At 48.6% G+C, this 11852-nt stretch overlaps 1 protein-coding gene and 1 long non-coding RNA gene across 2 annotated transcripts in view; one reads left to right on the forward strand and one right to left on the reverse strand.

Annotated features, from left to right (window-relative positions):
• Positions 1-2737: 2737 nt before the first annotated feature.
• LOC132462639 (angiomotin-like 2a) overlaps positions 2738-11852 on the reverse strand; it is a 9529-nt gene continuing 414 nt past the window's right edge. The window contains exons 2-11 of the mRNA XM_060058276.1: positions 10634-11481; positions 9536-9695; positions 7652-7796; positions 7445-7534; positions 6372-6667; positions 5749-5924; positions 5381-5482; positions 5039-5241; positions 4541-4672; positions 2738-4146 (exon numbers count right to left, since the gene is read on the reverse strand). Of these exons, the coding sequence (XP_059914259.1) occupies positions 4061-4146; positions 4541-4672; positions 5039-5241; positions 5381-5482; positions 5749-5924; positions 6372-6667; positions 7445-7534; positions 7652-7796; positions 9536-9695; positions 10634-11418 (2175 nt within the window). The 5' untranslated portion in view covers positions 11419-11481 and the 3' untranslated portion in view covers positions 2738-4060. The remainder of the gene's footprint in view (positions 4147-4540; positions 4673-5038; positions 5242-5380; positions 5483-5748; positions 5925-6371; positions 6668-7444; positions 7535-7651; positions 7797-9535; positions 9696-10633; positions 11482-11852) is intronic.
• On the forward strand, positions 8378-9376 carry LOC132462640 (uncharacterized). Its single transcript, XR_009526882.1, has 2 exons — positions 8378-8889; positions 8942-9376. It is a non-coding gene; the product is annotated as an uncharacterized LOC132462640 (long non-coding RNA).

The following is an 11852-nucleotide window of genomic DNA, read 5'->3' on the forward strand; positions in this document are numbered from 1 at the left end:
GGTGCAGCCTTTGGGGCTGCAGACTGAGCATAGACTGAGCCATGTGTCTCTGTGTTCAGATTGAGATAATAACACACTGTCGACCTAATGTCATCTAACTATCTTCAATCTACTCCTTTTAGATGATCTACTGAAAATCCAATTTAAAAAAACTGAATGGCTTCAATATGCCCAAAACTGTCATCGATACATAAGTGTAAAATATTAAAAAAAAAAAAATGAATTGACATTTCAATAGGATATTTACAAATGATTTAGAGGTAGGACCAGGCATGCTCTATGGTGAAGTCCCAGTATAATATCATGTCAGTATTCAAAGATATTGAATAGTTCAATTAAGCCTGAAAATAATGATATCCTCATACATCAAAAGCAGGGATGTGTACAGGTGGTGAGAAGTCGCTTTCCCCATGACAGGGCCTATACCAATTTACACTATATGTTTTTTCGTTTTAAGAAATAGATACACTCCCAATTAATAATAAATGTGATGATTATTTGATTTGCATTTCCTTTTCACTTTGAATTCAATGGACAGAAGCATGACCATACGATGGGGTATTTTGCCTTAGCATTCAGGCTTTCTTTGGCAGTGATATCAGTATTCGAGATCACTGATTGCTGAATGTGCCGAAACTTCAAAGCCTGAAGCAAAATAGGAATGTGTCGCTAAACTGTAGGCTATAAAGGGGGTAATAAATGCTTGAGAGAGCACAAATATTTATTGAGTATACACACAAGCCCGTCATCTCCCTTCATGATGACAGAGTTCCGCTTGGCATTGGAACACGGCTCTCAGGAAAACAAAAAAGACTGGTGAAAACATTTTATTTGTGATTAAGACTAAAACACGGTAAATTCTCATGGACATGTTTCCCTCCCAGTAAAATGTGCGGGTACAACGGAATTTTACCTCTGCACCTGATTTATGCTCCTTCCTTTTTCATCCTTTTTAATTCCGGCAAGGAGAGCCAAAGTCTAAACATGTCGACTGCCTTTCATATTCCCGGAGGAATGTTGGCTGCTCGTCAAAATGTTGTCAGTCATTACACAAGATTTAGCTCTTTCAGTTCATAAATAAGATTGATGGCACCGCATACCGCCAGTTCCTGTTCTTTGTTTTCACAGACTAGTTCTCCTGTCAAAAGCATCCCTGCTATCTTGCCAACCATAATTTCCTGTCTCCATAAGGCCCGAATTTGCCCCCAAGTCCAGGCCTGCCGGGATGGATTTCATACATACCCCGATGTAATTATTCAGCAACACCAGGCTGTACACGTTTCCCCCTGAGCCTCTAGGATTATATAGGTTAGAGGCTATACGCCGACACTAGGAATAGTATGGTAAGGCGAATGAATGCAGCGCTGACACAGAAGAAAAAGAAGAAGAAGAAGAGCGCTGACACAGAAGAAGAAGAAGAAGAAGAAGAAGAAGAAGAAGAAGAGCGCTGACACAGAAGAAGAAGAAGAAGAAGAAGAAGAAGAAGAAGAAAATCATTTAGTTAGTGAGAGGTTACCATAACCAATGACTTTCAGATCTGGCTATTTCAGTGCACGCAGTGCCACCAACACCATTCCTATGAATGAACTATAATTGGAACTATAATTGGAGTTATGTGTTATTTTACATATACATATTATGCATGTTAATTTTATGTTATTGTTGCGTGAAAACATTTTTATCTTGACACCCTCACCACTTCTTTCAAACGCTAGTAGTAGCAGTAGTAGTAATGATTGTGTCACTGATCTCTTTGGAAAGTGCCCCTGTGTGTATCATGTTCCCGCTCAAGCAGAGCTTTGAAAGGCACCGGACACATATATCATATGTATTAATTTCCTCATTACATTACTATTTAAAGCACACAAATATACCCATGCAGGCATATGCACACACACACACACACACACACACACACACACACACACACACACACACACACACACACACACCTATGTACATATTTGCATTGGAATGAGTGGCAGGGCATGGGAGTATTCTACTGATGTTGTCAGCTGCTGGTGCTGATTACTCCAGCACATTCTATGTCATTGTCAGTGTCACTACTGCACTTTGAAGTCTCATTGTCAGTGGTGTGAAACTGGCCCAAACTGGCAATGGTCACAGAACGTGGCTCTCTGTCGTGTGTCAGCATTTATCTGTTTGACAGAGAGGGGGGGACGGTGTATGATACAGAGAAGGTTCAGAATCAAACATCACCTCAAAAACAGAAATCCATCAGCCCACACCTTACTTTTGTTAAATATAATTCCAATAGAAAATGCTTTGGAAGTGCGTGTGTTTTGCAACGGTTCACTGTCTGGGGCGATGGGAAAAAAACAATAAAGAATGCCACACATGCTAGTAAAGTTGTTTTGAATTTCAAATGGCATCGCCCTTTAAGCCCAGGGAGGAACCTGCCTTTGTCACGTCTACGGTAACATGTCAGCATGAGAATGTGATCTATGTCCAGTATGCTCTCCAAAGCCAGGAGAGAGAACAAGAGAGCGGGCCACCCGAGAAATCTGAACCCAGAAGAATGTGGGTCTGGCATTCATTAACCATGAGTCCTCTCCCCAGCGGGGGCCATCTTGGAAGCCTGGAGACATGAGGAACAGTATCAGGTTATAGTGAGACGCAACAAGAAACCAAGCGGATGAGACCGCGCACAAGTCTCTGTGTATTTTAACTGATCATTGGAAAGAAGATAGAAATAAAGGAAAGCAAAGCACAAGTATGAATTTTTCATATATTAGAATATTTTATTTCTTTTGAAATGAAATGCATGAATTCCATTTTAAAACCTTCATATTATTGTTAAGTTCACAGAAATGTCTTGAATGTTTTGAAGTCAACACTTGCTTGGGTTGGTGTACAATTTGACATCACCGTGATTGTCTGCACATAATTTAAAAAACAAACATAAACTCTTTGGCATCGCACTATAATATCTAAAATAATACAAATATCTGTATAAAATATATGATATTAATTGTCCTGTTTGTTAGTTCAAAGCTCACAGTAAACAAAACCCAAACAGTATGGTTTTCAGATTTAATCCCTGAAAGGTGCCTGAACCAGCAGGTACACCGAATCAGGGATCGAACACTCAGACACACGCGCTCGCACACAAACACACCACGTACAACCACACACGCACACACAAAGTCAAATAAAGTTAGGGGAACAGATGATGGTTCAGCCCCACGCTGACCACCACCTCCCTCCCTCGCGCCTCCGAGTTTGAAAAGACACCAGGTATGTAACAAAACAGTTGTTTCCTCTGTGTCCTTGTTTAACGCAACCATTCCAATATTCTACGCCTGCATTTTGGCCGGCCTAGACCGTAAGACCCGGGCGAGGCAGCGCAGTTTCTGATATCTTTGTTTTGAGTTTGGCGAGTTTAAATAGCTTATGACATCTTTGTTTGTTTCTCTTTTCTGAACCGCAAAAGTGGCAGGAATGAACTTAAGTCACATGCATTTAGGGAGTAACAGAATGCGGGTCGTGAATCCACAAAGATAACCTTGTCTTAAAAAAGGCGCATCTGAGAAAGCCAGTGGCTCTAGATAATATTTGGGGAATGTGGAAACCAGATTAAATAAAATGAAGCGTCTAAACTCCCTGGGTTGAGAAAGGAGGGCGGAACGTGGACGGGGGAGAGGGGTTAGAAAAAGCAGCAATTATATAAATATTTTGGCCTACACTCTCTTGAGAACATTTTCCCCTATTACAATCCACAATACTGTCTTGAGTACCTCAAACAATTCACATTTCAGCTCCCCGTGGCCGGACAGCCGGCCTGCAGCAGCCCGCCTGGGGGAGAGAGAGTCAGAGACACAGCACAGCTATGTCCCCTGCATGTGAAACCATCCATTCTATCATTCATTGACCCCTCGGCTTGTTTTCATTATGCCATTACTGTCTTAAACAACCTCCGTTTGTGCCCCAACAACGACAATAATCAATGAAATCAACTTGTGCTCCGCATAGTGTCTGAAGTGTTTCGTAGGCTTCGTCTTCTTTCTTTGTCTTTGTCTTTGTCGTCCACATTCAGTCTTTAAATAAAGATTTCCACCGCCTCCGAATCCAATTCTTCCAATCCCCTGAACGGGTTTAATGGCAACTTATTTGGCACGTCATTGTCTGTTGGGGAGAAAATAATAATGATAATGAGATAAAGGTTTGTACAAACAGCAGTAACTCCTCAAACGGTGTTAACAGCCATGGCATGATTAATAATAGGACAAATGGGGTTGAGGTGATCTACAGTGGTTTATATGCCCAGTCGATCTGTATCATTTCGTGCACATTCCTCGAGGTCCACATTCTGAACCCTGACCTACAGTGCTGGTATTTGATTGGCTGGCCAAGGCCCAGTGTGGGTTAATCAATGAGGACTACAATCCAGCAATGAGCTTACAAACAAAAATAAATAAGCATGTGGAAATCTGAAATCGCATTATGTTCTTGGGCAAATCTTCAATCACACCATTATTAGCCTTTTGTGGTTGTGTGTGGGAGAGAACACGGTACTCACCACTGTGGAGCCGACTGTCAGCCAGGGGAAGGCTGGGTTTGACCCCCTCCTCGTGGAGAGACAACGAACCAGGTTCAGATTGTGCAGAGAACAGCCGGGGAGACGAGGTCTGGTCGTCCGATAGACTTTTACCTGGAGGGCCAAACAGTAAATATCCGTCAATAAATTGAATTCTTTCTTTTTGAGACACGACTTTCTTTGCTTAACAAAAGTGAGATTAAGGGAGGATTAAAGCTTTCAGAGTGAATACTAATGTCTACATAGTTGAATTGTGTGTGTGACCTGTAGTGTGTGTGTGTGTGTGTGTGTGCGTGCGTGCGTGTGTGTGTGTGTTTTCTTGAGAGAGTGGGGTGTTTACTTGAGAGAGTTAGGGAGTGAGTGAGTGAGTGTGTGTCAACAACCAACTGTCTGATAATTTACAGGAGGTCAGATTATGAACAGGGGCTTTGGTTAAAGGAACCGAAAAAAGAAAGAAACGAAAAAAAACAGGGCCCTTACCTCTGCTCTTGGACGTACACGTAGCGATGCTTATAGCAGGCGTGGAGGAGGCGGGTCTCAGAGGTGCCCCCAACCCGCCCCCCTTGGGGAGACCGTATCGCGGGCACGGCCCGTCCTTCCTGCCCTGGTCCTGATGCAGCCGTTGACGGAAGATCTTGATCACCGCGTCTTTCTCCAGGATCTCAGCGTACAGAGCTCGGATCCTGGCGGGAGCACATCCAGAGAGACGAGGAACGTTAACGTTGACCAGCTTCCGCGTGAACATTAACAGCAGAGAGCATTCCCTGTCATGCTTCACTACACTATATGGAATCGTCGGTTGTTTTCTAATGAATCATTCACCTGTTCTCCATCTCCTGGTTCCGGAAGTCGGTGGCTGGGAGGTCCTCGTTGAAGCTGTTGTTGGAGGAGTGGCAGGGAGAATGGTTGATGATGGTGGTGTCTCTGTGAAATAGAAAAAAAAAGAAAAAGAACTGCATAAAAAATCGGGTCCGCTTGTCAAACCGTTTGGATACATTTTGGATGAACATAAAGATCCACAGTGTGGCGCACACAGCCGTTAGGGTTTGGTACGGTTTTGATCCGCATAGACGGCGCGGTTTGCAACGCAAAGTTCCTCCAGTACGACGAGGACCCTTCCCCATGAACACAGAACCAATGTGTTCCAGTGTGTTCGACTCTCTCTCAGGCCGGGAGGGGGGGCGACGTACCTCTGGGCGGCGGCGGTGGCGGCCACCTCCATGGCGAACTGCCTCATGGTGCTCTCCTCCAGGTACTTCTGCTCCCAGCGGACCGTGTCGGCCTCCAGGGCCAGCACACGCTCCTCGCGCTCCCGCAGCCGCTCGTGCAGCGATCCCACCGTCACACCGGGGGGCTGGGACTGCCTCTGTAGGGAGGGGAGAGAGAGAGAGAGAGAGAGAGAGAGAGAGAGAAAGACGGGGGTTAGGTCAAACACGGAGAGAAATCGCTGGGTCAGTTCATAAAGTTACGGTTCAACATGGCCGCATCATGCCACAAAGATTTCTACACTGCATTTAATCCCTATGCATTACTCCTCTTATTGTATGTTGCATGTCCTTGCACTTGTAGAAAGCATTTTCTACACAAATAGCACTTATCAATGTGTAGCGTCTTATCCTAGCTAGCATTGTTGCATTCGGGGAATGGGTTAACCTAGCAATGGGGAGTGCTTGGCACTTGGTTCTATGAACATCCTTACTGTAACCACGGTGATCTATTGTCTCTCTTTCTTCTGACAAGGAGCCGAAGTGTAAATGATCCGACGGCTACCCGTGATCCAGTGCGTGTCCTCCGTTGAGATCCAACTGTTTACCTGCTGGGCCCTCAGGCTCCGGAGCTCCTGCTCCAGCCGCGTCCTCAGCCTCATCTCCAGGTTCTCCCGCTTCTCGCAGGTGGCCTGCAGCTGGGCCAGGGCGCCCTGCAGGCGCTCCACCTTCTCCACGTACGCCCTCTTCTTCCTCAGCTCCTCCTCCAGCTGGTGGCCACGCCCGCGCGACGCCTCCAGCGCCTGCTCCACCCGCTCCGAGCGCACGCTCTGCTCCTCGGCCGCCGCCCGGAGCCGCTGCAGCTCGCGTTCCACGCGCTCCCGCTCAAAGTTCTGCTCTTCGTCTGGAGGGGGAGAGGAAGAGGAGGAAGGGGTTAGGGGTGATTATTCAGCACGTGTTTACGTCGTCGTGAACGCAGTGTTTAGATAACCCTGTCGAGATCCCGAGTCGGAGGAGAGGGAAAGCCGAGAAGGGCGAAGGGAGGTTCGGACCGGGGAAACACTGGGATCCAATTGTTGAGCATCTGAGGCATTTCCTGTTATAGAGAAAGTGGGCCGCATGCATCACTCCCACTTCCTCCCATTGAGGTTGCGCAAACAAGCTGCTTCTCCTGGGGCCGCTCGGATGCAGCTATGGACCCGAGCGCCAGTGGATCACGGAGAGAGGACGGGGAAGGGAAGGGGAAGAGGAAGGGTGTTCAGGGGAGGTCGTGGCGGGGGCATCCCTTTGACCCACATAACAGCACGAGCACATTGTTCAAAATGGCCACACCAACAACCACTGATTTAGAACTACTTTTTCCAGTATTTTGGTTCCACTGCACTTTTTTCCATTATGATTTATAATTTCTCTCTCTCTCCATTAAGGCTACTTACCAAGCAAGCCGAGGAGTTGACGCAAGTGAAAAATTCCTTCATGCGGGATGTGCCTAATGCCCACCCCCCATGCCCCTACCCCCCATTCCCCCACCCATGTTGCCTTCCAACCACTGAATCCATATCGTGAATGTACATCATGAAGGAGGAGCAGGGAGAGAATATCCAGCAAGAGACGGAGAGAGAGAGAGAGAGAGAGAGAGAGAGAGAGAGAGAGAGGAATCAAACCGGACGGGACAACTCACTCTGCTCGAGGAGTTTGGCCATGATGTGCTGGTTGTGGTCCGCGGCCTCCACTTCCTTAGCGACGTGCGTTCGAGCATTCTCCAAGTTTTCTGAAAAAGAGATTCCACCGGAATACCGTGAGTCATTTTTTTTTATAATCCTTAAAATACCACTCGCGATTGAGCGTCTCCTTCCTAGCGTCAGGGCGCTTGTGTCGGGGCGCTCACCTCGCAGGTCCCGGTTGAAGTCCTGCAGCCTCCGGATCTCGGCCACCAGCCTCTTCCTGAGGGTCTGCTCCAGGGTCTCCCGCTTGCCGCTGCCCTGGATCAGGGTCTCGTAGGCCTCCGATATACGCTGGATCTCCTGCTCCAACTGGAGGCGGACAAGAGAGAAATTAAGGATACATAATATAGGGATCTGGTGGCTGAGAGACTTCAAATTCAACTGAAGAACGTACATCATTGTACTCTGCCGTTTTTCCCATTTCACGTGAATTGCCTCATTTATGAAACAAAATTAATTTGATGAATAAAGAATTTAGTGTGAATGTTGATTGACGCAATGTTTGACGGATGTATTAACGGATTTTATGTAATTTTTTTCTCCCCTTTCCTTCTAAAGGATTAACACTAGCATGTTCAGCATGAATGTTAGACCAACACCCATGAAAACAAGCATATTGCGAAGGTTTAGTTTTAAACAATAATCGGATAGGATTATCACTTCCAGAGATTTAAGAAGTAAAGGTGGCCCCCACACATAATTACACCGAATTGTAATATTTTCTTTATATAATCACGAGTGCGGAATTTCAGTCCGCACCCCTCCTTGCCAGCTCTGATCTGTATCTGCATTCCTTTGGGGCAACAGGCCTAGTTCCAGGTGCGGGCGTGCACACACACACCCACACACACACACACACACAAACACACACACACACATAAACACACAAAGGCCGCTCTTGCTCTTGCTCTTTCGGGAAGGCTGCCAGTGCGGGAAAAGGTGTGCATGCCTGTGCCTGGGTTTGCGGAAACAGCTCCAGCGACGCCCACCATGACGGCAGTCACACTGGCATGTTTACCCAGGGCTGTGGCCCCGGCAGAGGCAGAGAGAGAGGGAGAAGAAAAACTTTCCAACTGTGGCAATTATCATTCTTAAGGGCTGAGTCAAGGCACAGGTTTTTTGGGTGACGTAAGCGTATTGGGACTCGGGTTGCAGTCCATGTCAAGTGTTGTGGTGTGCTGAAACGAGCCCAGCGCGCCGGGCTTTGTTGTGATCGTGAACGATTGAGAGGGCTTGGCCGGTTTGTTGGCTGAGCGAACAATGAGAACAATCGGAGTGAGAGTGTGTGAGAGTGTGTGTGTGTGGGTGTGTGTGTGGGTGTGTTACGTTAGAAGAAGAATCTGACTCCCAGGAATTTGAATGAGGTAATGTAAAACAATTAATATATAAACGAGGGAAGTGTGTGAAAGGGCCGTCGAGACACGACTTCAGTGGAACGTCCATCTTTTATGAAGCCGTCTCTCTTTTGCTTTCTCTCCCGCCCAAGAAGCTCTCACAAATACCAAAACAAAAATGGCATGAATGCAGAAAACACACTTTCTCTGGGTCCCGGTTGTACAAGAGAGGGGATTGTGTGTCTTGAGGGGGGGAAGTGAGCAGCTGTTGAGTGCATTTCTCTAGGGCAGATGAGGGAGTGTGCCTGGGGTCAGATGTCTGGCTGACAACTGTTTGCTAGGCTCCAGTTTCCTCCTAGACAGGTGACAATGGCTAGCGAGCGGTATGCTGCGGCATGCCTTGGGTTCGAGGTGTAAATGCAGGGAGTGAGGTCACGTTGTTTGGTGTGACAACACTGCAACCGGTGTGATTCAACTGGAAAGTGTTTGTTTTTTTACCCCCCCTAAGCCTGTTGTGGGCGACTTTTACCGTCATTAAAAAGTCCAACGTGTTAACGTTTACAGGAAAATATCAACGCGGGTTGTGACGAATGTTCTTGTTGATACAAAATGAAAAGATGACATCCCTTGGTTGGGTCGTACACCGTAAACAATATTTCCAAAATAATTTCGACTTTGAGATTTGTCCCCATTGGCGGCCATGTTGTCTCTTACCTTGTGGATGCGGCCGGACTTCTCCCGGTGGCTCTCCAGCTCCTGCCTCAGCCTATCGTTCTCCATCAGCAGCAGCTCTACCTGGCTGGGCTCCTCCAGGCCAGCAGGGGGCAGTGTGTTGTAGCACAGCATATCGCGCTGCGGACAGTTCTGGCCATACCTACATTAAGACAAATTGATGCGGGAGCAGTTAGCATAAGTAGGTGGCGACATAAGTACGATATATTTAGTTTTGCATCTCAAATAAATTCACGTATGAAATGACATGCGGTCAAAGACTAGCCTATCGGATTCCTCACGTCACCCAAGAGGGAGGAAATAGAAAGGCATTAACAACAGCAGTTATATCTGCCTACATTAATCATAAACACCAACCGGCCCCCCCTCCCTCCCCTGGCTTGCTATACTGAGTAGCATGGATGTGAGAAAGGAATGCATTGGAGCGAGGCATCTGAAATATCACATGAACCCCCAGCCATCCCCTATTTTAGACCGTCCGCAAGCAGACGAGCCGACTCCTCTGGCCGAAGAATGTCAACACCTTGAGGAGGAGGGACACCCCCCCCCCACACACACGCACACGCACGCACGCGCACACACACACACACACACACACACACACACACACACTAAAAACCTCTTGCCCCCCATTAAGAGTTTTCTTGCCGGGGAGATACAATTCTCAATATTCCTCAAGCAGTAAACCCTCCCTGTAGGCAACAAATGCTCTATGCTGGGCGTCCTGACGACAGTGTCCATGTTGGGCCTAAACTACACCTCCTACACCGTGTTCCTGCGGCGGAGCTCAGGTATGCTACAACCGTTCCCCCGCGGAGGAGATATTTGAGCCCGGGGGGGGGAATTGGGAGGCCCGGGTGTGAATCAAGAGGAGGAGCGGTAACCAACGGCGTGTTTACACGCTACCAGACACAATGACCCCTCTCGAGGAGACAATCACCAGCAGACGCCCCAAATTGAAAAGAAATTCAACGGAAAACGCCGGAGATGACGCGATCCACCCCCCCCCCCCCCATTCACGGTGGGTGGAGAAGAAAGAAAAAAAAATAACACGCAACCCACACTGCGTCCTCCGTGTACCTGTGCATGGGCTCTTGCTCCAGGGGTACAAATCCTTGGGGCTGTTGCGGGGGGGCACAGTACTCGGGGGGCGGGCTGCGCTGGTCCTGGCCGTGCCCGGCGCCCGGCTGGGGGGCCGCCTGGGGCTGGTGGTAGTAGAACAGCTCCGGGTAGCTGTGGGAGGAGCTCTTCATGGCGTCCGCCTTGGCCTCGGCGTGGCTCCTCGCCAGGTTCATCTGCATGCGGCGCTCGCTCAGCGACCGCGCGTGGCCCCTCTTCAGCTCCGCCGGGTCCGCCTCGGCGCGGAAGTCCCCCTCGCGCAGGTAGGCCCCCTCGTGGAGCTCCTTCAGGGGGCCCGCCACCGCCAGCTGGGCGGCCGGGGCCCAGTGGTGCGCGGCCAGGTACTGCGACTGGGCCTTGGCCTGCTCGTAGGTGGGCAGCTCCTCGCCGTGCAGCTGGTACAGCGTGTAGCTGCTCTCCGAGTGCGGGTAGTCCCCCTGGTGCTCCTGGCCCTGGGGCTCCTGCCGGGCGGAGAGCTGGGGGTACTGCCCGCCGCCGCCGCCGCCGCCACCGCCGTCCTCCTGGGTCAGGCTCTCCAGGGAGGAGCGCGGGCTCCGGGCCGCGTCCCCCCCGCTGCTGGGCCGGCTGCCGGGCGCGCTTCCGCCGCCGCCGCCGCCGCTGCCTCCGCGCAGAGCCTGCTGCTGGATGGCCAGTAAGGTGCGTGTGTCTGTGGGGTTGCCGTAGCGGAGCTGCTCCTGGATCAGCCGGTGGAGGACCGTGCCGGACGGCTCCTCTGTGGACGTCATGATGGGCTGAGGGTGTGTGGAGGGGTGGGTCTGTCTGGTGGTGTTCTGGAAGCAGCTGTGAACCTGCCACATAATGGAAGGTGGGAGTACATGATATAAGTTAAGAACAAGTTAATACTAATTTAATAATACACAAATGTATGATTGTAGACGTTCTTTAGTTTAAAATCTGTAATTGAAGCTCTAGCAGGCTATCACAAAATGAAATTAGGCAATTTGTTCAGCAAGGTGAATGGGCTTTATATTTTTAATGTTGTATTGGATAAATAGCCCAAACATTGATCAAATAATATAAATCAGACATTGGAAGACGGATATGATGGAAATCAAGCTGATTGTAGCTTATGTAGCAATATTGAGGTTCTGTAATGGCTATTCAATCCGTAAAGCCTAACTTTACTAAACAGCGACATTCAGATGTTGTGGAGAGATGT

Source organism: Gadus macrocephalus, chromosome 8 (assembly GCF_031168955.1).
Source record: "Gadus macrocephalus chromosome 8, ASM3116895v1".
Classification (NCBI taxonomy): Eukaryota; Metazoa; Chordata; class Actinopteri; order Gadiformes; family Gadidae; genus Gadus; species Gadus macrocephalus.